The 27,516-nt window shown below is 44.5% G+C and overlaps 3 protein-coding genes and 1 long non-coding RNA gene across 12 annotated transcripts; 2 read left to right on the top strand and 2 right to left on the bottom strand.

The window, feature by feature from the left end:
* Positions 1-347: 347 nt before the first annotated feature.
* LOC120649776 lies at positions 348-8,797 on the top strand. 5 transcript variants are annotated; one of them, XR_005665369.1, is made up of 7 exons: positions 348-900; positions 1,038-1,090; positions 1,463-1,587; positions 1,837-4,543; positions 5,042-5,207; positions 5,298-5,337; positions 5,677-5,883. It is a non-coding gene; the product is annotated as an uncharacterized LOC120649776 (long non-coding RNA). The 5 variants fall into 5 exon arrangements; XR_005665370.1 differs by lacking the exon at positions 1,038-1,090 and having other exon boundaries at positions 1,837-4,181; positions 4,383-4,543; XR_005665368.1 differs by having other exon boundaries at positions 349-900; positions 1,038-1,045.
* LOC120649774 (myosin-12-like) lies at positions 1,187-11,162 on the bottom strand. The gene is made up of 40 exons (XM_039926656.1): positions 10,860-11,162; positions 10,622-10,750; positions 9,905-10,048; positions 9,649-9,794; positions 9,388-9,544; positions 9,236-9,294; positions 8,991-9,150; positions 8,750-8,899; positions 8,533-8,669; positions 8,314-8,460; positions 8,004-8,105; positions 7,817-7,874; positions 7,630-7,731; positions 7,497-7,534; positions 7,103-7,229; positions 6,856-7,026; positions 6,649-6,780; positions 6,443-6,549; positions 6,255-6,315; positions 5,983-6,160; positions 5,684-5,889; positions 5,487-5,606; positions 5,307-5,405; positions 4,998-5,213; positions 4,756-4,895; positions 4,566-4,670; positions 4,354-4,468; positions 4,200-4,259; positions 4,038-4,103; positions 3,766-3,936; positions 3,500-3,655; positions 2,989-3,195; positions 2,768-2,914; positions 2,614-2,684; positions 2,378-2,477; positions 2,232-2,288; positions 2,090-2,146; positions 1,921-2,001; positions 1,705-1,787; positions 1,187-1,592 (listed from the first exon to the last, which is right to left on the bottom strand). Exons 1-40 carry the CDS (start codon positions 10,860-10,862, stop codon positions 1,466-1,468), a joined length of 4,692 nt encoding a protein of 1,563 aa, XP_039782590.1. The 5' UTR covers positions 10,863-11,162; the 3' UTR covers positions 1,187-1,465.
* A 5,264-nt stretch (positions 11,163-16,426) lies between these two features.
* LOC120649778 (photosystem II D1 precursor processing protein PSB27-H2, chloroplastic-like) lies at positions 16,427-17,594 on the top strand. Of its 2 annotated transcripts, none has more exons than XM_039926664.1 (3): positions 16,427-16,747; positions 16,846-17,219; positions 17,299-17,594. In XM_039926664.1, the coding sequence occupies exons 1-3, from the start codon at positions 16,642-16,644 to the stop codon at positions 17,434-17,436; spliced, it is 618 nt and encodes a 205-aa protein (XP_039782598.1). In that variant the 5' UTR covers positions 16,427-16,641; the 3' UTR covers positions 17,437-17,594. The 2 variants fall into 2 exon arrangements, with proteins under 2 accessions (XP_039782598.1, XP_039782599.1); XM_039926665.1 differs by having other exon boundaries at positions 16,434-16,747; positions 16,841-17,219.
* A 47-nt stretch (positions 17,595-17,641) lies between these two features.
* On the bottom strand, positions 17,642-26,976 carry LOC120649777. 4 transcript variants are annotated; one of them, XM_039926660.1, is made up of 11 exons: positions 26,766-26,974; positions 26,438-26,557; positions 23,064-26,087; positions 22,656-22,788; positions 22,421-22,509; positions 21,473-21,711; positions 20,076-20,162; positions 19,312-19,411; positions 18,720-18,933; positions 18,456-18,636; positions 17,642-18,223 (listed from the first exon to the last, which is right to left on the bottom strand). In XM_039926660.1, coding segments are annotated over exons 2-11 (4,083 nt in total). In that variant the 5' UTR covers positions 26,453-26,557; positions 26,766-26,974; the 3' UTR covers positions 17,642-18,222. The 4 variants fall into 4 exon arrangements, with proteins under 4 accessions (XP_039782594.1, XP_039782595.1, XP_039782596.1 ...); XM_039926661.1 differs by having other exon boundaries at positions 26,438-26,559; positions 26,780-26,954; XM_039926662.1 differs by having other exon boundaries at positions 17,672-18,223; positions 18,487-18,636.
* Positions 26,977-27,516: the final 540 nt, after the last annotated feature.

Here is a 27,516-nt window from a genome sequence, read left to right on the forward strand (position 1 = left end):
GCTTGCTCTGCAGTCTGCTCGTGTCCCCATCTCCTTCTGGGGCCCGGCCGGACGCGACCCAGTGGCTGCACGGCAAATATCTTGGCGGCCGACGGCCGACGTGCGCTCGTTTTCTTCGGTTTCTATCTGCTCCTGGGAGCTGGGACGCTGAGGCGGCGCTGGCTTGGCAGTGGCATCAAGCCGGCGAAAATATCCGGCCACAGCCCACAGGTCCCTTTTCAAGCGTCGCGTTCCTCCACGGGGTCCAACCCACGACCACTAGGATGACGTGTGGCCTGTACAGTACACAGAGGAGATTCACGTGCCGGGAAGAAAATGAAATGCCCTGGAGTTCCCATGAGGGAATCGGCCATGCTGGTGTACAGCAGCCCTAGAACAAGACCAGTGCTGCACCCTGATGAATGAAGATCCGGTTGGCCTTTCTGCTCTGTCGTGAGCGTAGAGGAAATGGGAGACATGGTTGGCTCTAGATTCACCGGACTGGAGGACATGACCGGTAGGTGCTTCGGATCAAGTGCAGATTGCATCACTGAAGCGGAGAGAAACAAAGCATACAAGAGTTTCAGAATTCAGAGATACGCAGTGTATGAGAAACGGATGGGACGGACAGTCTCAAGTTCTGAACTCTGAACGGCTCGCTACGGCCTGCACGGCCGCACGGGTGTGCAGGTGACTAAAGTCAGGTCCGTCCGTTCCTAGTTCGGAGGCGGCGGCTGTCCCTGTCCGCATCTCGATTTCACGGCCAACTCTCGCCATCCCAGACCAAAACGCGCGGCGCTGCCCCCGCTCTGTTTTCTCCGACGCCCATCCGCTGGGACCAACTCCACGGAGAAGAGAAAGGGAAGCGTTTGGGGAGGGAGCGCTGCTCGGGGCTTTCAGGCCCTCATCCGTCGCCGTCAGGTAACACAGCCGTCCCCCTGGCCCGGAGCCATTTCGTTCAGCGAGATTGGGGATATGGTTTGGAAAGCTATTTAAGAAATGCAGAGGGGGAATAATGACCTGTGCTGTTATTTAAGAAACCTGAATCATGTTGGCAGATATGAAGGTACATGATTTGCTTATATTCCAGATCCTGGCTAGATGCTGGAAGGTTGGTTCGTTTGGATAGTACTAGTTAACGTCTCAACCATCACATGGGTCATGGGTGTACTGCATTGATGATTAGCTCACGAGCAGATCAGGAATATGTTTGCATTGAATGTGATTTGGTGCAAATATATATACTTTCATTTATACACTTTCTCAAATAATTACAGTATTTTTTCTGTTTCCAAACAATCAAAACAATGAAAAGAATTTGCATCAGGATCTCCTATATTCCTCTTTCCTGTAAACATTCCCACCCAAAATTTTGAAATGAAAAAAAAAAGAAAACGCAACTCAATATGTGCACTCCTATAAAAAAATCATTCAGTCCTTAGCAACTTTACAAATAGCTTTACCAATTTGTCTTTCTTTGTAGAAATCAGTCTGTGTGCTGCTGCAGAAGGAAGTGAAACTGCGAGTTTTGCCTCAGTAGTGGCGGCGGTTCCACATCTATTGGGTCGATGTCAAGCATCAGATGTGCTATATCGTCCAAGGATATAGGTATGCTGCATTTTAGTACATTTTGGGCGTCAGAGCAATGGCACCATTGTGGTTTCAGACTTTCAGTTAGGAAATCAACTGCATATTCACATCTTAGTACTGAACTACTGAATATACCTTGAATCATCATCTAGCAGGAAAGAACTATTTGGAGTAGTTATCGTGTCATCTGTTGTCATCGTTCTCATCTTTCCAATGACCTGAAGTAATGTTTGCTCTTGTTAAGATGTTCTCTTTTGCAACACGCAGATGTATTTCACGCATCCAGGGAGGGGAACGCGTTTAGGATTGCATACACATCAAACAATGTGAAGTTAGCAGATAAGCACTTACCTCTTGAGATAGACCTTGTGCACCATATTTGTCGTCCCAGAACATTGTTGCTATGCGATATATTTGAGTTATGCTCAAAATCTGCAGAAAACATGCAAAATTTTCATACTTACAGCTTGCAAAATTAATCCAAGTGTTTGTATTATAAGATTTCTTGTTTACAACTTACAGGGCAAAGCTCATTCGTGATTTCCTCCAGGGTTTTGTGTGACTTCTGATGCAGAACCTGTAATATGAATTCATTTAATGAGTAGAGTAGTAGACAGATGAAACTACGATGTCTGTGAATAACTGCATGGTTTCAGGCATACCAGGGACCCAACTGCCTGCCTTATGTGTTGCAGTTCATCCCAAGATGCCCCTGCATACTGCATTACAGCGATAGATTAGCTCTCTCTTGCTGATTACCATTATTGTCTTGCTGAAATTACCCAATAAAAAAGGGGGAAATCTTCACCTCTTCAGTTGTTCTAGAGCACCATTGCTCCAGTTCTTGTAAGCCAGCCTTTAAGAATTCCCCATTGCTAAATGAGCAGCATTCCCGACGAAGTAGCAAACTAAACAAAAAGGTAGAGGTTTCATACAGTCCAGAATCAACCATGTAAAGTATATACCAAAGATGTATTGGTGTCTTATATGAGCTTGTGCAGTCAACTATTAAAGAATAGTTAAGGGTATAGTATATAGTAATACCTATTGAAGAGTTGCACATTCAAGTATGCATATACTTGACTAAATGTTTTCTTTATTATCATCGGAGGTACCTACAAAATTAAAATTGAATTGAGTAATGCATTTCTGTACTTCCCTGACTGTAAGGTGGCTGAAATATTAAGATTGGACTCACATGGTTATTTTTCATTGTTTCCAGTGTATTATCCAGGCACTTAACTATGCTTTGCCAATGTACACTTGATGCTTGCCTTGATAGTGCATTAGAGTGTATACTTTTTAGTGAACCACGAGATGGTCTCACACGATTAGCTCTTGGAGCCTATGAAGGTCAATAAGTGTTAGAAAACTGTATTGCCCTGCGGCCTGGTCACGAAAATGACTTATTTGTTGTACCTGTATGCATAGAGTCAAGAATGGGCTTATTTCTTTCTTCAGGTTATCTCTAATTATCCCATATATCTTCTCAACGTATGCTGTTAACTGTTGCTTGAACCGAAGTGCTGGATACTTTGCTTCTACCATTGATGCAGTGTCAGGCCTTCCTACCATTCCACCATATCCACTAGTTATGCCTAATCCTGATGATGATGTCCGGGCACTCTGAAAATGGAATATTCAGAATGTAAGCTCATGTTTACAATGTGAATATCAGTCCATGGTACTTGATGAAAGTTGGCTACTGAAATCTTGACGTCTCAGAAAAAAAATACATAGGAAACAACACATTATATCTCTAAAAGAGCATTAGGGTTCGAACTGTGGCCTTAACCATCTCAGCATTGTGCTCTACGCCTCTACCAGTCTACCAATGGCCTGTATTATGGGGACCCTGGCAAACTTGATGTTGCAATCTCAGATAAAAACCTTTATTCATGCAAAACAGAAGTCTGGATGGAGAACTTACCAGCACCATTCTACTAAACAGGCTGCCTGTTGCAGTCCGGCTGCGATTCGATCCTTTACTCGATGAACTACTAGCTTTGAGGGTATTTTGTAATAAGTAGAGGAGAGTTGATGTAGTTGACAACCAATAAGCTAGCTCTCCAGAACTTTCAGCACCCTATAAATTAAATTCAGGTGATGAGTTTCTCCACAACTTGCTCGCCAGCATTGGTGGTTCTTACACCACGGAAAAGGGAAAGTGGTCTGAGTATTTATGGGAGTAACAACCTCAACTGATGACCTAATTGTTTGGATGATTCGATCAAATATGTTAGTCTTCTCTGCTTCAAATGAACGCCAGTGCAGGAGTGATTTGTAGACAATGCATGCTGCAGCTGATTTTTTGTCATCAAATCTCCTGTCTTCTACCAGACTTTTAATCAGGGCATCATGATTTTCCTGTGTAAGTGTGAAGGAAGAACAATTGGCGAGACATCAGTATTCACTACACATCATGACTGAGATTAATATTTTCTAAGATAATAAAGCAGTGAACATACTTGTTGTCGATCCGTCAGTGATTTTTGTTTGCTTAGATTCTTTACAGGAGGAACAACCACATGCTCCTGCATGCAGAGCATATGTACCCATGTCAATAAGATATCTGAATGAGATTATGCATTATATTATAATATGTTTGCCAGGTAAAACTTAGCACATACATTGACTATTTTAGCTTCTTCAAGCTGGTGTCCATTGTCAATTTCCTTATGAATGAGGTTCTGACATAAAATTCAGCGCAAATCTTTTAGTTATCAAGTAGCAATAAAAGTTCCAAAGTAGTGTTTTCCTAAAGTTAGCTTCAAGGGGATTTACCTCCATTACTGATGTCTGATTCATTGCAGGGGTGACCACGGCCTGAACAGCAAGCGCCGAATTACTGTGGAGCAACTGGATCTCCGACTCCAAGATGGCAATCTTGCTTTCCAGTCTAAACAGACCATTTTTTAACTTGTGAGGCTCTCATAGGATGTGAATCTCCAGAAAAAAAAGGGTGCGAATGAAGGTATGCATATTGAAGAATGTACCTCTCTATCTGTTTTGATTTATCCTCATCTGCTGTTGCAACGACCAAAGATTGTTGCCGTAGAACCTGGTTTTCAGATTCCATATTGGATAAACTTGTTTCTAGCCTGCAGCATGTAGTAGAGATAATGTATGGGTAGAGCTTGTAATTGATACAAGTTAATTTCACCAAACCAGAAAAAACATTAATACCTTTCGATCATCTCTTGAAGTTGATTAACTTTGGATTCTCGTTCTTGTGTCTCCTGTGACAATTCATCAGACCGTTTTTGCATCTCAAGAAGCTTATTTTCAAGATCTTCAGCCTTCTGTCTAAATGTACTTAGTTCATCCTGGATCCAATAGTTGATGTGTGAATTTTTCTAAAGGATCAAATTATGAATCTTATGTCTGAATAAAAATGTGGAATTTATTGGGGATTGATTGATGATTACCTCAAGTTCTTTATTTTTACTTGTCAACTGCTCAACTTTTTCAGTGTCCACAACTGGCACTTCTACTATCTTTGGTGGTGCCTGTTCAATTGCTAACTTCGCGGCTTCTTTCTCCTTTACCACTGCTGCATGGGCTTCCTCAATCTTTTCTTGCATTTCTTGCAAAGCAGATTGCAACTTTCCAATTTCTTGGCCCTTGGCTTCTTCAAGGTCAGTCTACCAGCAAGAGATAGTTAAAAAAAAACTCATTTGGGACCAAGTAGACAACTAAACACTACATAAACTGCAATATTGATCCAGGTGAATTACCCTCAAACGCTTTTCAACATCTAACCGCCATGTAAGTTCTTCTACTCTCTTTTCAAGCTTGTCTTTAGCTTCTTTGAGTGCGCCAGTCTCTCTTGCTTCCTGTTTACATAGTTATGCTTACTTTACTATGCACTAATGATGAATGGTGTACTTCTGTTTCACATGTGAAATTAGACAAACCATTCTCAGTTTCCGAAGTTCCTTTCTTGCGACACGTGCCCTCCACAAGCACTGAAGAATCAATGAAGCTCTCTTTTGCTGCTTATAAGCAACATAAGCTTTGTGTTGGCGCCATCGAGTCTGTGATTCATAAAGCAGCTGATTATAGTTTCTTATGAAAACTAACTACAAATCATGATCACCATTGCAGCGCGAACCTGGATAATTATGGAAGCCTTGGTCTCTCTTCGGAACCTGTGTTCATTGCGAGCTGCCATTGCCCGTAGTCCTGTCTGTATTACTATAGCTGATTCATATACTTGACGGTACACTTTTCTGGCAGAATGGCTACGTGCATGCTTTTGTATCCTAATTGAAGCAGCATCTCTTCTCATATACTCAAAAAGCTTTCTAGCTAGTCGTGCTGCAGGATTTGATTACATTATATGTCAGTTTCAGGTAAGACCAGCTTTACTGGCCTTAAGGGCACAAAGTGCTCAAAGTAGTGAAGAAATACCTCTCCAGAACTTCTGAGATTGAACTGAGGCTTTTCGTAAGTTGACAAATTCCTTTCGCATAAGATGTGTCTTTATACGCCTCTGGATTAGTCGCGCAGCATTGGCCAATACTTCTGCTCTTCGAGCATCCAACTCTGCCATCTGACCAGCTCTTAAGAATACCTTTGTTTTCCCTATCTGATATAAAGAAGGTCACAAGTGAGGTCATACAAAAAATATATGTTGTATAAGATTGTTTTCTCTCCCGTATTCACCCATTGACATAGGCTACCTGATATCCTTTCAAACCCATTCTATCACATATTGCTGCACAGGCGGCCTTCTCATCAGAGCTGAAAAAGAATTGAACTCAGTTAAACCTTCTTCAGAAAAATCAGAGTATATTTGATTGGCATAATTCACCAAGAGTTTCACCCCTAAGTATATCGTCTAGTTAGAACCCAGCTAGAGCATTCATACCTGTCCACAAGCTCTGGTGCAAGCATTCCAAACCGATCAATGAACTCATCAAATGTCCTCTTTGTTGGATAGCCAGCACAGCTGATCCTGATTGCTTCCAGAACACCCTGTACCATGACAATGTGCAAATGTCGAACCAATCAAGACACAAAACATGAAATCATGGTTGCAGAGTAAACATAGTAGAACAAATTCCACGTACATACCCCACATCTCAATTGATTCAAGACGTTGAAATTCTCAAAGATGCCTGGTTTCAGTACAGTATTAGGCTTCACACATCTAATGTAGTGAGGTTCTGTTGTACTCAGTGTTTCCATGAGGGATTGAAGTTGTTGCTGCATATATTACAGTTAAAAGGTTACTAGCCATTCAAAAGACAAACATAGAGATCTAGCTCCAATATGACACACCTTAAAGCGAGCACCGATTGAAGAGAATTTGGACTGTTTAGAAGTCTCCTCAGGTAATGGAGGAAAGAGATTTGCAACAAAAGGGCACCTTGAAGAATTTAGTAGAGCTTGGTGTTCAGCTACCACATAGTCTTTGTTTTTATCAAGGAACTGATCTGCTTGATATGTGACCTGTTAGTTGAACAGCTTGTTAAAACTCATAGTTGGTAGATTGTATATTTCATATCGTAACTGAATGGTTGCTTACATCTCCTGCGTAGTGGTTGATTGTAAAGGCGGTGCGAGCAAGTTTGGGCTTGCTGAAGCGCTTATGTGCCTTGTATGTTTGGTACATCTTTTGGGCAAATGTTTCATGCGTGGACTTTGGAAACATGCTGCATGAACAACATATGCCACATCCTTATATTTTTCCTTCAAATTGCATGCTATGGAATATTTTCACTAGGAAAACTATCCTATGTTAATTTTTTTATGGCCATATCCTATGTTAATATTTGGTGACAACAAAATACATTGAAGAATGCTTTTAGGATTATGTCAGTTGCACATGAGGCTACATAGACAGTTTCTCAGATTAATATTCTCTAAATTCCATTAGAAATAACTTCTGTAGGGTGAAAAGACCACAACACAAATCATACCATGCCTCATCCAGAAGAGCAATTATTCCTCCAGGTTTCTGCATGCAATGTTCAAGGGTTATTGATCATTTAATATTTAACTCTTTTATAGAAGTAGTACATATACTACTTCTGGTATGTTCCCAGAAATTACCTTCTCAATCAGGTCCAGCACATCCTGATTGTCTACAAATTCAACATAGCTCCAGTCTATTTCCTCCCTTGTGTATTCCTCTTGCTCCATCTTAAACACATGCTGCAAAAGGAACTCGCGTTAGATATATCCGTACACATCGGCTATTTATTAATTATTCTGTTAGTATCTTCAAATCTTGTCTAACCTGGTTGAAGTGCTGCTGCAACTTCTCGTTTGTCAAATTGATACATAGCTGCTCAAAACTGTCAGGTGAGTAGAATTTGTATCGTGTTTCAGATTTTTCAGGTACTCAAAACTAGTATGAAGCTAAAAAACAATCCAAATTCATACTTGCAGTGGAACCAAACAGTACTAAACTACTAACAGCAAACCTGTTAATCTTGAAGCTCTCGAATCCATAGATATCAAGCACACCTATTATATTGGTCGCGTCTGGATCCTGACCAATTGAGTTATTGATCTTGTCTACAATCCTGTCAGCCAAAATAAGAAAATCGCCTAGTTGTTTACTCCTAGATAATTAGATGACCTCCAGTACAGGTGATGCTGGTACAAGTCTGAAGTGGTAACTGAACATTCAGACCGCATCTTTCAGTCTGTAGCCTTTACATATAGCTGGCAGCTAACACTAGTAGTACTTGATATTTTTCTTCTTTTTAATGCATTCATGAACATTCTTACCAGTCAAACAATCTTGAATATACCGTCTTTGCTAAGGCATCACGGCTTAATGCAGCAGAATCTGGATCGAGGGGTTTCGTGATATTTCCATCAGGTGTTACAATGACTCGCTGGCAAAGGGAGTCTTCAAGGGCCTTCTCGTCACACCTGACAACAACTTTATGCTTAGCATACCAGAAAGATATGGACCCGAAAAGAAAATAAAGATATTGGACTTACATAAGCAGTTCTGCGACTGTTTTCAGGTGATGGACTGATTTATCATCTCTCAACTTGGATGAATCAATTTCCTTCCCTTTGGAGAAGTCAATATTCCCTAAGTGAAGGATTGCCGCTACTACTCTGAAGATTGCATCCTTGAGCAGTGAAAAGGATAAATTATTTCTCGCATCAGAATGTATTTTCTATGCTAGACAATTCTTCTTATATGGAGTACCTGTTCATCTTGATCAATGCCAACAATATCCATTGCATTTCTGGTTTCTATGTATTCTCTTGCATCATCCACATTTGCTACTTCATAGCAGTTCGTTTGGTTTAAGTAATGGAATGATCTTGGGTCTCCCACCTTAAATCTTTTTACATCCTGCAATCAGTTGATCATTCTGAATAAGTTGGTTGCTGGTCACTTTAACCAAGCAGAAACTAGAGGTTGGATTTTGGTTCTTGAGAATTACCTCAGGGGGTGCGTTACAAAGCATGTAAAAGCAATGGTAGTTCCTCTCAGGATCAGAGACCTGACATACTCGTGATCGTTCAAGGAGATATGTGCGAACAGCAGCCCCAGATATCTTCCCATACTTGTCGAATTGAATTTCAACAAACTTTCCAAAGCGACTGAAAAATTTGACATGTTAATTCTAAAATCCAAAATATACCATATTGTCAAAGTGCAGTTGCAGTTACTGATTCAAGAGTCCACCTTGAGTTATTGTTCTTTACTGTCTTCGCATTACCAAATGCTTCCAGTACTGGGTTAGACTACGTGCACAGTACAACAAGAAAGGGAGTTAGTACGGACACTGAGATCAAAGAGGAGAAAAAAACGTGAAAAAGGGACCAGTTTTTTCCTACCTCTAGAACCTGTTGCTCAACAGTACGCCCCTCCGTACCAGACCTTCCTCCCATGAATGCAAGGTACCTCATGAGCATCTTCGTCGTTTCCGTCTTACCAGCACCACTCTCACCACTCACCAAGATGGACTGGCTCCCGTGATCATTGATCAGCGCCCTGAAATTGTTGCCACCAACAAGGAAGAAGAAGCCGATCAAACTTCAGACCCTGAAGTGTTACTGTCTACAGATTATATGACTGCAGTAACCGAACACACAGACCTGTAACAGGCATCTGCGATCGCAAAGAGATGGGGGCTGAGCTCCCCAAAGGTGGCGCCCTTGTACTGCTCCATCATGTGAACGTCATACAGATGAGGCAGTCTCTGGAAAGGGTTCACCGCAATCAAGATGTTCCCGGTGTAGGTCTGTCAGGTTGTTTAACATTGTCAGCTCGCTGAAAGCCTGGAACACAGTGTTCTCTGGACAGGAAGAAGAAGAAGATTGCCACAAAGGTTTCTGGACGGCAGGTACTCACGTATATCTCGTTAAGGCCGTACCGGCAAGAGAGGTTGTGCAGGACCCCTGGCTCGTGGAGGTACGCCAGCTTCGTCATGTCGTCCACTCCCGAAGGCGGCGCCTCCGTGTCCTTGGGGTATATGCTCCCAAGGCTCGCCACAACCTGAAACCAAGTGCTCCAATCTTACTACATACTTCATCCGTTCCAAAATATAGGTCGTTTTGGCTTTTTTAGATTCATAATTTTTACTATGCATTTAGATATAACATATGTCTAGGTACATAGCAAAATATAAGAATCTAAAAAAGTCAAAACGACCTACATTTTTGGAACGGAGGGAGTATTAATTAGCAACGGAAATCAATTGCAACGAACATCGACATCATCTCGCAGTTACTGGCCCAATCAGGCAATTTGACAAATGATTGGCAGGCATCTGCTGTTGCCTTGTTAAACTACAATTTGCCATCGGTTCTGAACATTTTGGGCCATTCTCTCTCGGTGAGTTGCAGTGAGTAGCCATTGTCTCCTTTTTCTGCTATCAATGAGCCCATCCGATTCGCACCGAACAGTTTCAAATCTCACAGGCTCAACTCCTTTGATCTCGATCACACAGCGCACGCGGAGTGGGCACGTGAATTTTCAAGGACTGCTGCTGCTGGCTGCTGCTACCCGGTTGCATCGGTGAAAAAGAAGAAACAAACCGAGAGTTGAATGGGGTGGCGGAGAACGCACCGTTTTGCCATTGGTGGTGGCGATGGTGGCGTCGCGGCCTTTGATCTCGGTGACGACGCCGTCGACCCAGGCTTCGCTGGGGTCCTCCAGCCACACGTGCGAGCCGACGATGATGTTCACCGGTGTCCCCTGCGTGATCAAGGCAGCAAAAAGGAACAAATCACTTCTCCACAGCACCAGGCAGAATCAACTAGCTAGCTACTACCACCAAGCTGAAGGACATGAAGAACAAACTGACCATCTGGCGGCCGATCCACCGGCTGCCTGCTGATTCAGCTCCTCCTCCTCCTCGTCGGCCGACGGCACGAACCGCGCATGGGAGCTCGATCACTCAATCGGAGCTGCGAGCGAGGGAGAGTTAGGAGGTTATGATCAGCGGGTGGCTGGCTGACGAGCGAATGCGCACGCGAACAGGTGGAAAGGGGGCGGTCCGCGGCCTGGTGGAACAATGGAAAGCGTAGGGAGGAAGGAATATACAAGCTGGTGTGCAGAGCAGAGGGAGGCAGGGGCGATGCGGAGTGGGGTGGCGGTCGCCGGGTGTGAGCTGGTTCGGCTCTCCCTTTTGCTGGGAAAAGGAGGCCGGAAGGCGCTGCGGGCTACGGCCACCCCGGAGAGCGTACCCGCGCTGTAGACCAGCACGCTGCAGTCTGCACGTGCAATTAGGGGGTGGTAACGGGCCATGGCCCTAATGGCCTCTTCACAGCCCAATAAAACCCTTAAAAATTTTAGTTCAAAAATACATATGTTTAGAGCCCGGCCCTTTTAGGGCCCGATCCTTAGATTTTCTAGTTCAAAATGTTGGGCCCTTTACCACCCCTACGTGCAATATGGAGAAAAATGACATACGTCATTGTGGCAGAACCGCCTAAATTATCCCGGCTCAAGTGCGTAAACCATCACCATAAAGGCAACATTAGCTTAAACGCACTTCAAACGGAACAATTTTTGGTCTGTCGGGTAACGTCCCGATACAACCACCGATTCTCGGATCGAACAAGCATACCCCGCACGAAGGCGAGTCCAGAGATATTACAACCACAATTTTACAACACAGGAATATTAAAGATTACAAACCAGTTCAAAAGATTATTACAAAACCAACTTAAGTAAAACAGTTATACAAAACATAAGGGTAAGTTCAGAGTTTAAACAGCGGAAGGTAAAACATGACGGCTACAACACGTCGCAAAATGGTACCAAGCCAGCCCAAGCATGGTATCACTCGTCATAGTTATTGCCGGCCGAAGACGTATCCCACTCTACGGACCAGCCAGGAGGCAACGAGCAAGGATAGGTCAAGCTAGCGATCTGATCCTCAAAACTCATACCTGAAAAAGGGTTTCAACAGCAAGGCTGAGTATTCTAATACTCAGCAAGACTTAACCGACAACGGGTATAAGTAGCCCACCTTAACTAGACTATGCAAGGCTTTGTAAGGCTCTGGTTTTCCATTGCTGAAAAGCAATAAAGAGTAGGTCCTTACTTTCAAGTTTTAGCTTCAAGATTCTAGTTGATTAACCATTCTATGTAAGCATCTACTAATCAAACATGGTGGAACTTCTAAGCAAACATCAAGATTAATAAGAATATTGTTGCTCTTATTACTCTGTGTGGCAAAGAGATCAAGCAGTCTCATTTCATCGTGAGAGGCGGACGATTCTGAATCGAAATTCAACCTTGCAAGGGTAACCTAGCACACACGTCTGGAATACCGTCGGGTCATTCCCAAACAACCGTTAACCTTTCTTTCCGGCTTGTGGATAGTGCCACTCTCCCCGACTACATGGCTCCAAGGCCGAACCTTGTCCCTAGAAGTCGTAGTGTTGCGCAACATAAAATAAAAACATATCCCTACTGAGAGAGTGGGAGGTATATCCACTCCCCGGTCCAATCGGCTACTAGGCTTGCCGCGTACCATATTTACGGCATGTGACTAGTACTTTCAAAAACTTAACCAGCACTACCACACACCGCGACCTTAGCAAGTTCATCAACACAGACGGGGTCTCACATAGGACATGATATCGAACACAACCCCGTCCGTCGTCCTTATATTGATAACAGAAAATAAACAAGCAATTCCTATAAAGCTCGCGAGTGACAGGCAATCACTCGACTTTTACCGTTCCTATAAGCTTAGCAGATAGTCGAACTCAGGTCTAGTGTGCAGTACATAGGTTCCTAGGATCATGCATCTAGGGTTTCAATTCAAATCCTAAGAACTGTAAATGCACAAGTAAATAATAACAGTAAATGATAATAATTTGAAATATAGGTTATGTCCGGGGCTTGCCTTCTCGGTAATTGCTAACTATTTCAGCGCTAGGCTCTTCCGAACTTTGGTTCGGGGCTTCAGTTAGTTCCGCAGTGTTTACTTGAGCTTCTAGATCACCTCCGTCAGATTCCGGGATCAACTCGTACGTCCCGTCCGATAAGGCAGTCGTGTCTATATGTAATGCAAGAACAACATTATAAACAAACATGGGCAATCGTTTACAAAGTAGTTAAATAACAAATTTAACTACACAAGGTATCATGATCAACAGCACAAAAGAAGTTAACTAACTTCATAAAATGAGGGGTGGTGATTTCCTATACAATTAAGTCATGGTTTGTAAATAAATCAACAACTCAAAGTACAAATAGTAATAAAATCTACCAAAATTACACTAAACAGAACATGAACAAATTAATCTACCCTACAAAAATCATATCAATACATATAACCATTTAATCACAATAAATCATTTATGCAGGCAACACCTAGTACAAGCTTGAATTATACAGATCAAAATGGATCAAAACAGAAGCTCAAAATTTAACAGGAGATCTACCCAAGGATGATATATCTACTGTGAATTTTTCATGATTTTATCTACACCGAAATAACTCTGAGAAAATAAATAAAACAAACAACAGATTAGCAAGATTCATTTTTAGCCCCTGATCTAGCCATGAACTAAGGCTCAAACTTCCTGGACAAGTTAATATACTCCAGAAGAACACTCAGGAATATTTTCAGGATTTAACAAGAACAGAAACTATTTATCATAAATAAAGTATACTAAACAAGGATTAAATCAAATAAAAAGCTACAACAAAGAACTGATCATGAAATTTTTATAGCAAAGCTAGTGTAACAAGAGTAAACTACTACCAAAATTTCAGAGCAATATCAGTTTTCAAGTATCACATAAGAAAAAGATTAAATAACTAGTATTTATAAACCTAGTAACACAAATCAAAATCTACAGCAAAAACTTGCAACTAAAGCCTAACATATTATGGTTCTACTGCATAGAGCTCTTCAAGAGGATTCCAAAACATCCATATTTGCTATTTTACGAATTTTCTACGAATTTATACTGAATTTCAAAGTTTACAGCAAATCCTAGCAAACAAGTCCCTGAAGGCACTATTCATATGTGTCTTGGGTTTGCAGACAGCCCCCTGGGCTTTTCCAAATTCAAGCACAAGATGCATAGCAACAAACACAATTACTGTGCAGACACCTATTTAATTATTGTGTAAACACCCGGGGTGTTACAGTCATGTTCTCCAAAAAACCAAAATGCATGTTAGACCCACGTGGTCTATTATCAGACAAATCATTATTTCTTTGAATTATGGCCAACAGCATTATTAGGACAAAGATGCTAGACGTAAATGGTGAACTAGTGTGCTTTGTGTGAGTAGTAGGAGGGGAAAAAAGGGACACACTTGCTTGGAGATGGCAGGAAATGTCATTGGAGGTTTAAGTTAAGACATGAAGTTTAGGGATTTAGTTTCATAGCCCCAACACAACACATAGGAGCATGCAACTTGCTTGTACTACCAATAATATTTTTCTAAAAATACTAGTATTAAATTGTCTCACGTACAGTAAGAAAAAAACTCTTTCCAGGACGCACAAAATCGCCTCTCTCGAGCTGGCGGCAGGAATCATCATCCATCTGTTCGGTTGGTACGTCGATCCAAATTCCAAATATTCCGAGCGTCGAAGTACCAGAGTCCAGAGCGGTGGGTGGGTCGGCCAGCTCGCGCCGCAGCCTGGCCCGTCGTGCGGCCCCGCTCCCAGAGTCTACACTACACGAGCTCGGCCTCCTCTCCTCTGGACAGCGGCCGGTGGGCGCTGGGCGGTGGCTTCCGCGGCTTCTTTCGGCCGCCTGGTGGGGGAGACAAAAGGGACGTCCCGTCCCGCGAAGCGCGGGGGGCAGGAGAACTCGTGCCTTTCGGCCGTCGCTTCGTTCGACTGGCCGTCCATCACCAGTTCACCACCGCCGCAGCGTCTCCGAATCGGCGGCGTCGCCTCTCGATTCGACAGGTTCCCACCTGCGTCTCCGGCCAAATCTGACGCGAGAAGCTCCCCGCCGCCGCCGCGCCAGGTCACATGCGGCGTGCCGGCGCCGCCGGTTCGGGACTCCCGTTCGGCAGATGGAGACCGACGTCCTGCCGTGTGTGCCCCTCGGTTATGGATGGCAACGGGTACAAATTACCCGTGTGCCCGTGGGTAAAAACCCTCTAGGGCGAGGATCCGGGTTTGGTTTTGTACCCACAGGTACGGGTGCGGGTTTGTATTTGAACCCGACGGGTAAAATTTTGCGGGTTTAAAAAAGCTGTACCCGTGCCCGCAAACCCGCAAACCCGCAAAATCAACTGACACGTGGACCCCGTATACAACTATATAACCACTTGTTCTAGGTTTTCCATTCATTCCTTCCATCCCCCTACCCGTTCCCCTCCCTGCCTCCCTTTCACAGCCGCCGCCCCCTGCTCCCATCCCCCGTCCCCCGCCGCCGCTGCTAGCCAGCCCGCGCCAGCGCAGCAGCGCTCGTCCAAGCCGCCGCCGCCAGCCCGCTCCTCCAAGCGGCGGCACCGCCAGCCCTCCCTCTAACGGGTCCCGCTCGGCCGCTCGCCGAGACCCCGACGGCCCGACCCTGACCCCCGCCGCCGCCGCTGCAAGCCAGCCCGCTCCTCCAAGGCGCCGCCGCCAGCTTGCTCGCCGGCGTCCGCTCCTCCAAGCTGCCGCCGCTAGCCCGCTCCGGCTCGGGTGCGCGCCCGCCCCCCAGGCCCCCTGGAGGAGGCAAGCAGGGAGTGCCGGCGCCCCAGGAGGAGGCGAGCAGGGAGTGCCGGCGTCCGACGGCCCGAGCCCCAGCGACCCGCATCCGCCGGCCTGATCTCCAAGGTTCGCGGCGGGTTCGCGGGCGTACCCCCGGGTGACGGGTACGGGCGTAGCTTTCCACCCGTCGCGGGTCGCGGGTGCGGGTACGGGTTTGAGATTTGCATTGCGGGTGCGGGTCTGTATCCTTCATACCCGCGGGTAATGTGCCAGTTGCCATCCATACCCTCGGTCGCGTCGACTCGTCGGTGTTTGACAGAAAACCCTGCCCCTGCTTGCCACCCTGACCACGCTACACGCACGAACGCCGCCGGCACGCGCGCAAAACTGAAAATACAAATGGAAACCAAATGAGCTCCAACTCGATCATGCAACGCGGTCGCGTATTTTAATGCACAATTCAACTTACTTGGAATATTTACCACAAAAAAAAACTTACTTGGAATATTTTTGGAGGGAGCAATTCACTTATATATTGCGGATCAATTCCATGGCTCCACAACAAACCATTAAAACTTTTTGAAATCCAGATTTTTGCGAATATTAGCATTCCACTGAAACGGATCTAATGGGCCGTTCGGTACTTTGTGTGGCTTGTCACGAAGCGGGCTCCATGCGCTCTGGGGTGCAGGCCGAGAGCCCATCCGCCAACCAGGCCTTTCCGGTTGTCGCAAACCTTTTTTCTTTATGGCTCCAATCATGGCAGGAAGAAGCCTTGATGAATGCTGGAGATAAGGTTCTGGATTGTCAGAAGAGGCTCGAGGCGAACCAAGAACAAGGTGCAGCAACGATCGAAGCTACGCTCTCTGCTCGCGTCGATCAGCTCATGCCATCAATCCATCGCCACTAAGAGCGGCACCTGTTGCTGTTGCTCTGCCAGAGCTCGTATCTAGGATCAGCAATGCTTTCCCCTCCGCCGCCTCCGATGCCCACGCTGAGCAAGTGCTGCTGCTCGTCGCCGTCGCCGAAGCTGCAGCGACCTGCGGAGACCGGGAAGAAGCCTACCTGTACGTGCCTGCCTTGTCGGCGTCGCTCTCCCCCCTACTCCTCGGTGCGGTGCTCTCGCGTTTGATTGATTCCCGCGTGCCGTCGCGCCACAGAGCAGGCGGCGGAGCAGCGAGGCTGCCGATCACAAGGAGAGCCCACGCCGCATCCCTCCTCCTCCTCGGCCTCGCGGGCATGGCGGTGGCGGCGCCGGCGCCGGCGAGGGCGGACGATGCGAGCAACGGCGGCGAGGAGGAGGGCGTCCTCGGCGCCATCAAGTCCATCTTCGACCCGAACGAGAAGACCAAGGCCGGGAAGGTGCTCCCCAAGGCGTACCTCAAGGCCGCCAGGGAGGTGGTGCGCACGCTCCGGGAGTCGCTGGAGGAGGACGACGGCGGCGACATGGCCAGGTTCCGGCGGAACGCCGACGCCGCCAGGGAGTCCATCCGGGAGTTCCTGGGCGGGTGGAGAGGCCAGCAGGCCGTCGCCGCCGAGGTACGTCGTACGCAATGCGTGACGATCTGCGGTGGTCATTCCTAGTCCTCCATTTTTCACCCTGCTTGCTCATCCGCAGGAGTCGTACGTTGCGTTGGAGAAGGCGATCCGATCACTGGCCGAGTTCTACTCCAAAGCAGGGCCCTCCGCTCCGCTCCCACAGGATGTCAGGAACAAGATCCTCGATGACCTCAGTACAGCAGACGCCTACCTGTAGATTTTGCTTTCCACAACATTGTTCGTGCACATCTCAACGATGAGGAAGAAATTATTCTGCTCCAGTATTTCATTCTTTTTTTACGTGCAAAGCTCCTTTTTCACCCAAACAATACACACATTCATGAAGCCCAGACATTTTAGCCGGGCATTGTGGCATGGTGCATGCACGCAAAGCCTAGTTCTTCCACAGGATCGCGAGGAAATTTGCAACCAATTTGGCATGACAGATCAGGTGGGCAATTTCTAGCTTGCGCATACATTAGTTTATCTTACAGACATGAGAATTATGTTACAGAAATGAGAGATGATTGCAGGAATGCGCCAGCAAAAAAAAACATAAAACTATCAACTAAATAACAACCGATTTAACATTTACGACTATTTGGTGGCTCCATTGGCCCTCGGAGTTAACGACCAGAAAGGAAGAAAGAACAGAACTATCATCCACATTCTACACGCTGAGTTTTCAGCTGCACATGAAGTTTGGTGGTTGGAGTTAATGCTTTTCAGTACTGCACAGGCTGATTCTGAAGTCCAGGCTGACGAGTCAATCGAATCATCAATCTCTGGGGAAAACAACTGGGCTCCCACTGCAAGGGATCTTCAAAAAAACTGTAAACCTCTCTGCCAACGGATGGGTGTCATGCTAACTGCTGAGTCAAAACGCAAAAGGTACGAAGAACATGGACGCTCATGGCTTCGTCCATGTAAGCTTGGGGAACCCTCTCTTGGGAAGCAAGCACACCGTTTGACTGGTCCAAGAAGTTGCAACACAGCTTACCCATCTGCAACAGAGATTAAAAATCATGAGACCTATATAAAGATGGAGGGATTACAGTGAACATAAATTTATGGATATTTTCTAGGCACCAGAAAAAGATATATATTTTTCATATCATCCTAACAGAATATATTTCACTTAAATTCCAAACTAAACTGTGTTGCTTATCTGAATATAGTTATCGTAAACAACTATATCAATACGTCAACAAACATGTAAGCTTTGCTTGCAATTACCAAGGATGGGAAGATTGTTGTGAAACATCACCATTGCAAGTACCATCACCATTTGTGCTGCTGTCCATATGCTCTGTGACCCCAGAACCTAGGGGATCAGGACTTGCAACAGAGCAAAGAGAATCTCCAATGGCCACATCAGATGGTTTCCCGCTTTTGTTTGCAGACAAAATGGCACCAGCTGTATAAATGGTTACTCACCATTAAATAAAAGGATGACAAAGGAACTGGGAGATCGATAATGAATAAGTGATATGTTCTGACCTCCTGGGGGGCATGGGTCTTCATCAGGTAAAGCCTTCTGCAACAATTGCTTTTGGAGAAGGCCTGTACCAGGAAAAACTAGCATGCTAATAGACTTCACTTCTTGCTTCTCAGAATCTTCAAGTGGACTAAAACCAAATTTAGATGTCCAGGTGTCCACAAGTTCTGATATAGCAGGAATGATCAACTTCTCAACATTGAGGGATGTGAGGATCTGAAATGGAAAAAATGAAAGAAAATAACAATAACCATCAGAAACGTTCAATTAAGCAGGATATCAAGTTAAATCTACAGCTATTATGGCTATCATCTATAAGGTGCATAGAAAGGTTAAATATGCTATTAATAGCCTGCCCATTATTCTTTTGAAAATATAAGTACTCCACAATGGGCTCAACAGGGCAAGGTGCACACTTGTACAGAAGTACGAGGATTGCACATGTTTGAACTTTGAAAAGGCACACATTAAGGGAACTATCACTGAAGAATTAAGGGGCTCGATGCACTTCAAAGAACCACTATATCCTACATTAGCAATAGCATCATGAAGTATGCAAACAAGGATCTGGATTCTGGGCTTATATCAAGATACCATTTCAATTCCATCTAGAAGCCGGCGGCACATTCCTTGACGCCTGTACATATTCCGGGTACCAATGAACGGCATCTCAGCTAATTTGGTTCCATGTATTCTGTTTCAGAATAAAAGATGGTAGCAATTGATCATATCAAACTCCAGCAATTCAAGAATGAAACCCAACTAAAAGTAGCCAAAGCATGTCTCTTTATGTTTACTCATCCTATAATTAGTTCACGCAAAGGCGTTATGAATTATGAAGCTATCTATTCATCTGACAGACATTTTATGCACCTTTCTAAATGAAGCATTCGAATCTTATTAGTAACAGAAGAAAATAAACTTTTGCCTCCATGGCAGTATGGCACTACAGGTGACTTTTGAGCACCATAAATCAATTATATATGACAAAACACTGGCATTTTAGAAAGTAATTAAGGATATAGTTTCCTTCAAATTTTGGAACATAAAATGGTTATACTGATCATGTAGTGTATTTAGTGTACATGGGTACTAAACCAAAAGGCACTTTTGTTTGAAAATCAGAAATAAATTGATTCAAATAACAATGGTTCCTGGTATGTTTGCTTTTAGGAGTATCTTTATGGGTTTTCTAGAGCACATTGTATGATTCTTATCATCTGCTGCAACGCACTGGCATTCAGCTTCGATAGATATCTTGCATATGCATCTCTCTGGATACAGCATTCAGTTCCATATATATGCCTAGATAATCATAAGATGTAGCACGCAAAAAAGAACAAGAGGAAACAACTCACCTGACAGATGCTGCAGCTATCATTTCATCTCCACGTTCCAAAATAAAGATATAGAATCCACGGAAATCCAGTCGCACAAAATTTGATCTGCATGCAAGAGATGACAAAAACAAAGAACAATCAAACATCAATAAGAAAAGCGGGTTGTAAATGTACATAAAAACTAAGCCAATTCATAAAGAAACCGAAAAATTTTCCAGCTACCAAGAAATAATTCAGGCCACTAAATCAACATAATCGGAACTACCCCCCCCCCCCCACCCCCCCCCCCCAACCCCCCAGCTCAAACCACATTTATGCCCATTTAAGCATTAGCGATTAGTCCACCAGTCAATCACTTTTGCAATATATCAGGGTTCCTGATGCCACTAATTGCATGCTATATTGATCCTGTTTGATACTTGATGTATGGATAGGCGAAGTTTTAATGCTTACATCCATTGCTTGCTATCGCCTATGTATGGTGTATATTTGGCAAATATTCCATGACAGTATAGTAATAGCGTTCCATGAAGATTTGTTTGCGAGCTATATCATGTGTGAGGCCACATACCAGAACCAAGTGGTACGCACCCATTGCAAGCCAAACTGTCACATACTACCATATTAAGGGACTTCGTCAAATTAGGTCTGAGTTGAGCTGACACCCAGCCACACCTATTGCTGAGGCCATAACAGAAGACCATGCAATAGATGGACTAGATCAGGACAAACAATGCATTCAAAGGTTCTACATAGATCAACAGTGGTTAAAAGCACCAAAGTTGTTATGTGCATTATATGCTAGTAAATATTAGTTTACTACGATGTACCTCTGAATATATGTTCGAGAAAACTGGCCTAAATTATCACACACAACACAAAATGCTTATGGTCCCATGCTGTTTCCTAACATTTCATGGCTATTCACATAATGAAGATGGAAATCCATTTAATGCACTAAAGGTTAATTTATGGCTATTCACCTGTGTTATGCCTTACACAAAGATGGTAAGTTAACAATGAACACTGACTTCAGTAATAATGCCAAACCAGCTCATCCCAATGGCCCAACAACCAAAACACAAGCACCAAAATGCCAAATACATAGAGGGAGGGAGGGCAGGAGAGAGGTGGAAAGAATTAGAGTGCGCTTGGATGCCAGCCACATCCTGCCACGCCGCAGATGGCGGCGCCCAAGTTGTGGCACAAAAATCCGGCGCCTAAGTTCTGGCGAGAATACCAACGTGAAAAGCTGTGGCAAAGCTAGTAGCAAACCACGCAGCAGCCTTCCCCAAGTGCGGCCGCCAAACTCGTGGCATGGCAAGTTATGGCAGGAATCCAAACACGCCCTTAAAAGGACAAAATATTAATAACGATTTGCATGGACTACTGCAAGCTGGTAGAAAGAAGCATACCCACAGCTATACACAACATTGCGTATCAAGTTGATGCCAGTTCTCTGGTCAACAATCGGAAGAAAGCACTCATCCATTAACGAAAGCGCAATAGCAATCTTGGAGTTACACTCAACCCTTTCATCCAAAGCAATGGCTGTTTCTGGTACATCTTCATGGATGCGCTGAACAACTCGGCATGAAAATTCTTGTTCAAGATCCTTTTTGACTCCCAGAAGATTCTGCAATTCCTCAAACAGCTGCATCGCATAAAAATGATTTTTAGATTCTATAAATATCATGAGAACTCAATGGACAGTGTGGGGCTTGGGAGGAGGGTACACATCAATGAAACAAAAAACAAATTAAACAAGAAGATATAGGGCAGCTATACAAGAAGTCTTAATGGTAAAAATATTGCATATAATAGAGCACTTTTGAAAAGACTAAAAACCAAGTAAGTGTTCATTTCCTCAGTGGTTTGGCACTTGACATTTCTTTAGACTAAATATCAATAGTCTTCTCAGAACGCAAAAGATCAGCATGAAGTCCAGTAGTAGAGAAAAGCTTTTACTAGTTGGATTACAAGTACAAGATTCCCAAGCCACTAGATAAGAATTTATATCACATTCGTACAATGCCTTACGATATGTGGCCGCATATAATTATGGAATTCATGAAAATGAAGAAAAACAGTTATTTGAATTTCCATACATTTTTATGATAGTGATATCATATGAAGTAAAGATAGTCAGACATAGAAGGAAAGAGCATAATCAAAGGGAACCCCAACAGAAGAAGCATTGATAGATGAAAGATTGTGCAAATATTTAATGGCTGAGTGCAAAGTAAAAATAGAAGGTGCAAATACCATCACAAGAATCATGCTCATAGAAAACTATAAGGTAGTATATCAAGAAGAGAAAGAGGCCATGGTGGGAAAAAGAACAGGAGTCAGAGAAGTAATACCAATCTGCAACTTTGTTGGCAGAATAAATTGCATGATTGATCTGAATCGCTGGTTATGGAATCAATCTCAGGAGAGCAGGCTTGGTGATCTGCAGACATCGTCATTATGGAGTATTAAAAAAATATTAACCATAAAAAATACAGTAGAAAATAGTAATAAGAATTTGATGTAAGAATTGTCAAATACTTTAAAGTTGAAAGAACTGTGAAGAAATAGTAAACAGAGATCACATACACTGTTCTTCGCACTGGGAACAACTACGCAACGAAGAATCAGCATCAGCAATGTCTTCAGCATCATCACTAGAATGTTCATGACAAAATTTACACGAGCAGTTTGCACAACACCAATCATCTGAGGGAAGTGCCTGCAAAATTGGAAGTTCATATCAATTAGAGAACATATCACTGAAAATATTTATCAATTCTATCAGTACAGAAAACTAAGTACAATTATTGGTATTTCAAGTTTTCGATCATGTCCTGATGCAGGAACAGCCAATTTTTTTTTAAAAAAAGGGCACATGAAATGAAATGCTGAAAAATTTGCTGATTCAATCAAAAGAAATGTAACGGTTAGTAAAAAATGATTAAGCAAATGGCCTCTCAACTCATGTGAAAACTGAAAAGCAATATTATATACCTCCAGTCCTAGACAACTCATGTGGAATGTCGAGGGGCATCCATCACAGCAGATCAAATCGCCTCCATCACCGCAAATACCACATGTGTCATCATTGGGGTCATCACCCTCGATGCTAATAGGAAAGAAATCCTGCATTTCAGAATCAGATTGCTTATTCCATGCATTAGTAAGACAGCGCAAAAGGTCAATGTCGAGCCCATCTACAACTATGTTTCTGTATGGCTTCTTCACTTCACCACCAGCATGGGCCACAAATTCAAGCACCGAAAGGACCTTACTACAGCAGCTGCACTTAATCCCATCCCTAGTGACTATACCCTCCAGTAAAACTTCTGAGTGGCTTTCATCCATACATTTCAGCTTAGTGTTGACTGATAGAACATCCAGATCAATCAGCCAGGAGAAAATCGTACGTTTCCATTCATACGGAACAAAACCATCAGCACTGTTGTCAGACTCCTTATTTGATCCACGAGCAAGTAGAGCACAGCCACCTCGCTTTTTTCTTTCATTTCCTCTCGAATTTGTAATCTTATTCTTCTTTTCCTTTGACGTACCCTTTTTAAACGCTTTCTTTCTCAGCCTTTGAATCTCTATTTTGGTTGTCCGTCTGTTTACAACAACCCTTTTTAATTTGCTAAGGATGTCCTCTGTTAAAGTACAATCTGAAGAACTAGAGGCCTGCCTTTTGCCAGGGCTACCAACAGATTTTTTTGATAAACTCTGGGCTTTAGAGATGTCCTTTTGCTCAGATTCCATGGTTTCACGAAACGCATAATATGCTTTTGTGACTGACCAGTAAGATCCTTTGCCACTAGGAGGTATATACACAGAATCCATGTAACTTCTACCATTTCTGGGTCTCAAATCAATCTTCCAACCAGCATCTACAAGTATGGCCTTTATCTGATCACTTATTTTTTGCTTTTCTTCACGAGGAGACAAGGGGTTAGATTCAGAACAGTTTGGAACAGATCTACCAGAACGACCTGCTTTGGAAGGAGCAGAAGTATGCTTTAACTTAGATCCAGCCGTTCGATCAGACTTTTTCCTTTTTTGCTGATACTTTTTCACGACAAAGTCTTCTTCTGAGTCACTAGAGTCCTCTTGTTTTTCTGGCACAACAGGAGGAGCATCACGGCTAAATCCTCTATGAGTTCTCCTGTAGGAAGTATCACGGTCGACCTCGTCATCATCAGATTGCTCCCGTGTCAGCTTGATAGTATTTTGATTAGTGTGGTTAGAAGATCTGCTTGAAAATTTTGTTTGACTGCGATGCTGCCGTTCCCTCAGAACACGTTTGTTTCCTGAATCACAGTTCTTCCCTCCAAGCTTCTCTCCAGAAGACTTATTTCGTTGCTCTATATCTGGATCAGAAGATGCATTTCTTGTCTTTTTCATGGATGGCATGGCAATTGGTGACCTTTCAGCAGTTTTGTCAAGCCCTGATTCCAATATCCTCTTCTTGCTAGCAACAATCTTCGCACCAACAGACATCATTGGTTTCTGCACAGGAGTCTTATTTTCAGATTTAACTCCATCAGAATCTGTATGCTCCGTATCATTTTTCTCAGTGATGGCTGAGCCAGAGATATTCTGATCCATCGCGGAAAGAGCAGCTTCAGTTGTTTTCTTAACAATGCTGATGCTTCTCACAAGTGGTTGTGACTTCGAATTTACCTTCGTTTCATTTTCTGAATCCTCATTCTCTGTGGCATTTGCATGATTATCATTCCCAACCTTTCCTTTCACTGTTTGCTTCTTCGCTTCGGTATTACATTCTACCAGCGCAGCATGGTGAGGTTTCGGGGATACTGTACTGCTCACTTTCCTTGTATAGTGCGCAACAATATCCCCTTTCCTCCCTTTGCTTCCTAATGTAGCCTCATTTGCAGTAGTTTTGCATGAGCTTCCAGAAACTTCTCTCTGTCTAACTGTAGCTGACCTTGTAACTCGTTTCTCAAATCGCAACTCCTCTTCGCATTCCACCTGCTTTGACTCACATGCTTTTTTAGATAGCGACTTTCTCCTTGTAAAGACAATGTCATGTGGTGAAACATCATTGGTTTCATTCGTAAGGCTGCCCTTCGCATCCTGCTTAGAGGACTCGGTTAGATCAGTGTGGTTGTCTACTGTGCATCTTCCACTTTCAGTCAAAGATATCTCAGTTTCTGTACATACATCGTCAATGTGAGAATGCTTCTCAACTTTCTGATCTCCGCTGCGGAGTACCACTCCCTCGGTACAAACCACTGTATCCTCATGCTCAACACATTCTAATCCGCTGGTAGGGCTGATTCTTCCTAAATCTGTGCTCTTGCTGTCATCATTTGCAGCCACTGAATCTATGACCTCACCCTGGAAAGGCCCATGGCTCACCTTGTTAGCTTGGGACTCATCAACACTCACACTGCTTGTTCCAGCTCTAGACTCATTCTGCTCTTCATTAGTTCCAGCGGAAATCTTCTCATCTGAATTGACTCTCTTATCATCTAATTCTGCAATGCTACCTCCAGTGCCTAAGCCATCCCCTTGAGGAAATTCTGTTGCAGCAACACCAGACATTTCCATATTATTCTCCGGACGCCTAGCTGACTCTTCCAAGATATTGCTCGCATTCCCGTTAACCAATATGTTGCCTTCCTCACCATTGCAAGTATGTGTTGTCTGCACCCCGCTTTTGCAAGCCTCCACAGCAGCCTCACGGTGTTTCTTGTCCAAACTGTCCGTTTTGCTAACCTCCACAGCCAGTCCACTGGCTGTCTCAGCCTCAGCACGCAGCCTCATGGCGTCGGACCTCAATACCCTTTTTGTCACAGTCCCATTCTCATCCGCAGAACTCCTCGTCCAATCCTTCCTTTTCCTCCCAGTCAAAGTATGACCTCCTCCGCCAAGATCGTCATCACCAGAAGACTTGTTTACCTCCAAGGAGGCAGGAACCTTCTTCAAATCTTTTGCTGTGTCTTCGTCCATTCCTGCCATTCGAGTTCCCTTAGAGCCAAAGTGGCCCATTCCAAGCCCCTGCAGAAGATAAAAAACACATGAGATGATCAGACCGCGCTATCCCTCTCATCTATTGTTCACGAAATATTAATCCAACTAAACAGCGCGATCTAGCCTAAACCCTAGTTTAAACCTACTTCGCCGACCCGACCTGATTAGGAAATTCCGGGCAATGCAAAACAAAACGGGCAACAAAATGGACCACAAGTGGCTGCTTTAATTCGCTGCCCAGAAGAAAAAAAAACCTAGTCTGAAGCCACGACCATGCACCAGCAACCCTACCGTGAGAAAGGAAGCTAGCAAAACAGCCCCCAGACAAAAAAAAAACGCATAATTCCTGGTGAAATTTAGGAGGGGAAGCAACTCACAGTGGCTTCGGGCATGGGAGTTCGGTGGAACCCCCAAATTTCCTGGGGAATTCGGCACCACGGAGCTCAGTGGCGTCAACTGGCGCCGCCTGCCAATCTCCAGCGGCGACGAGCAACCACCTAATCAAACCACACCCAAACGGAGGAATGGGTCAGTACGGCACCACCCGGCGCAAAAATTCCACATCAAACCGAACGGGAGCATAGGGAGATTTGGATTCCGCCCAGAACAAAGAGGGGAAAAAAACACTCCTTGAGTCAGGGAATCCATCCATCCACACCCCCCCCCCCCCCTCCCCAGCAGAAGAGGCCCGGACGAGCCACTCACCTGCGGGAGCGGGAGCGGGAGCTACCGGCCCGCCTCCGCCCTCCCGGCGGGCGGATCTCCGTGCAGGCGCCGCGGCGGGGTGCGGGGGAGAGGAGCCGCGGCGGGCGGAGGATCCAGCGGCGAGCAGTGGGAGAGACTGGGAAGGGGAAGGAGGAGCAGGGACCGGCGGCCTGGGCGCTGTGCTCGCGTTCCCCCCTGGTGATGGGGGGGGGGGGGGTTTATTTGTTTGTTTTTGGGATCATCCTGCGTTGATAGTGTGCGCGTTGGGTGGGCACCGGTAACTGACCCGCGGGGCCGCGCGGCGCGGCGCGACGCGGGCGGGCTGCGTGGGGGTGGGGCGAGACGTTGGGTGTGGGGGGTTTGATCCGGGCTCGTGCCGGGGGGTGCGAGAGGTCAGAGTCACGATGGGTTTTTTGAATGTTCGGGGTCTGGGCTGGCAATTTCCCTCCAGTTTCTAGCTCCGCTGGTTGTTGTCAGACTGGAGTGGCTGCGCTGCCCGCCCGGCGAGCCGGCGAGGCTTTTGCTGTGTTTAGTTTCCGCGAGAAGTTCTCAAAAATTTTCACTGACGTACATCACATCGAATTTTACGATACATGCATAGAGTATTAAATCTAGTTAAAAAATATAACTAATTATACAGTTTGGTTGTAAATGACGAGACGAATCTTTTAATACTAATTACTCCATAATTGAACAATAATTGTCAAATAAAGCCGAAACATGATATAACAACTTTTTCGCGAACTTTTCG

This window comes from Panicum virgatum, chromosome 9K, assembly GCF_016808335.1.
Source record: "Panicum virgatum strain AP13 chromosome 9K, P.virgatum_v5, whole genome shotgun sequence".
NCBI classification, from domain to species: domain Eukaryota; kingdom Viridiplantae; phylum Streptophyta; class Magnoliopsida; order Poales; family Poaceae; genus Panicum; species Panicum virgatum.

Excerpts from the sequence above, each read along its gene's own strand:
- LOC120649774 (XM_039926656.1), bottom strand. Across the intron at positions 8,670-8,749 it reads GCATTGATCAAGATGAACAG|GATGCAATCTTCAGAGTAGT; the intron begins GTACTCCATATA and ends TCACTGCTCAAG. Across the intron at positions 7,027-7,102 it reads TCAACCACTACGCAGGAGAT|GTCACATATCAAGCAGATCA; the intron begins GTAAGCAACCAT and ends TTCAACTAACAG.
- LOC120649777 (XM_039926660.1), bottom strand. Across the intron at positions 22,789-23,063 it reads TGAGTTGTCTAGGACTGGAG|GCACTTCCCTCAGATGATTG; the intron begins GTATATAATATT and ends CCAATTTTGCAG. Across the intron at positions 20,163-21,472 it reads AATGTTGTGTATAGCTGTGG|ATCAAATTTTGTGCGACTGG; the intron begins GTATGCTTCTTT and ends TCTTGCATGCAG.
- LOC120649778 (XM_039926664.1), top strand. The coding sequence starts at position 16,642 with ATGCTTTCCCCTCCGCCGCCTCCGATGCCCACGCTGAGCAAGTGCTGC. Across the intron at positions 16,748-16,845 it reads GACCGGGAAGAAGCCTACCT|GCGGCGGAGCAGCGAGGCTG; the intron begins GTACGTGCCTGC and ends GCCACAGAGCAG. Across the intron at positions 17,220-17,298 it reads AGCAGGCCGTCGCCGCCGAG|GAGTCGTACGTTGCGTTGGA; the intron begins GTACGTCGTACG and ends GCTCATCCGCAG.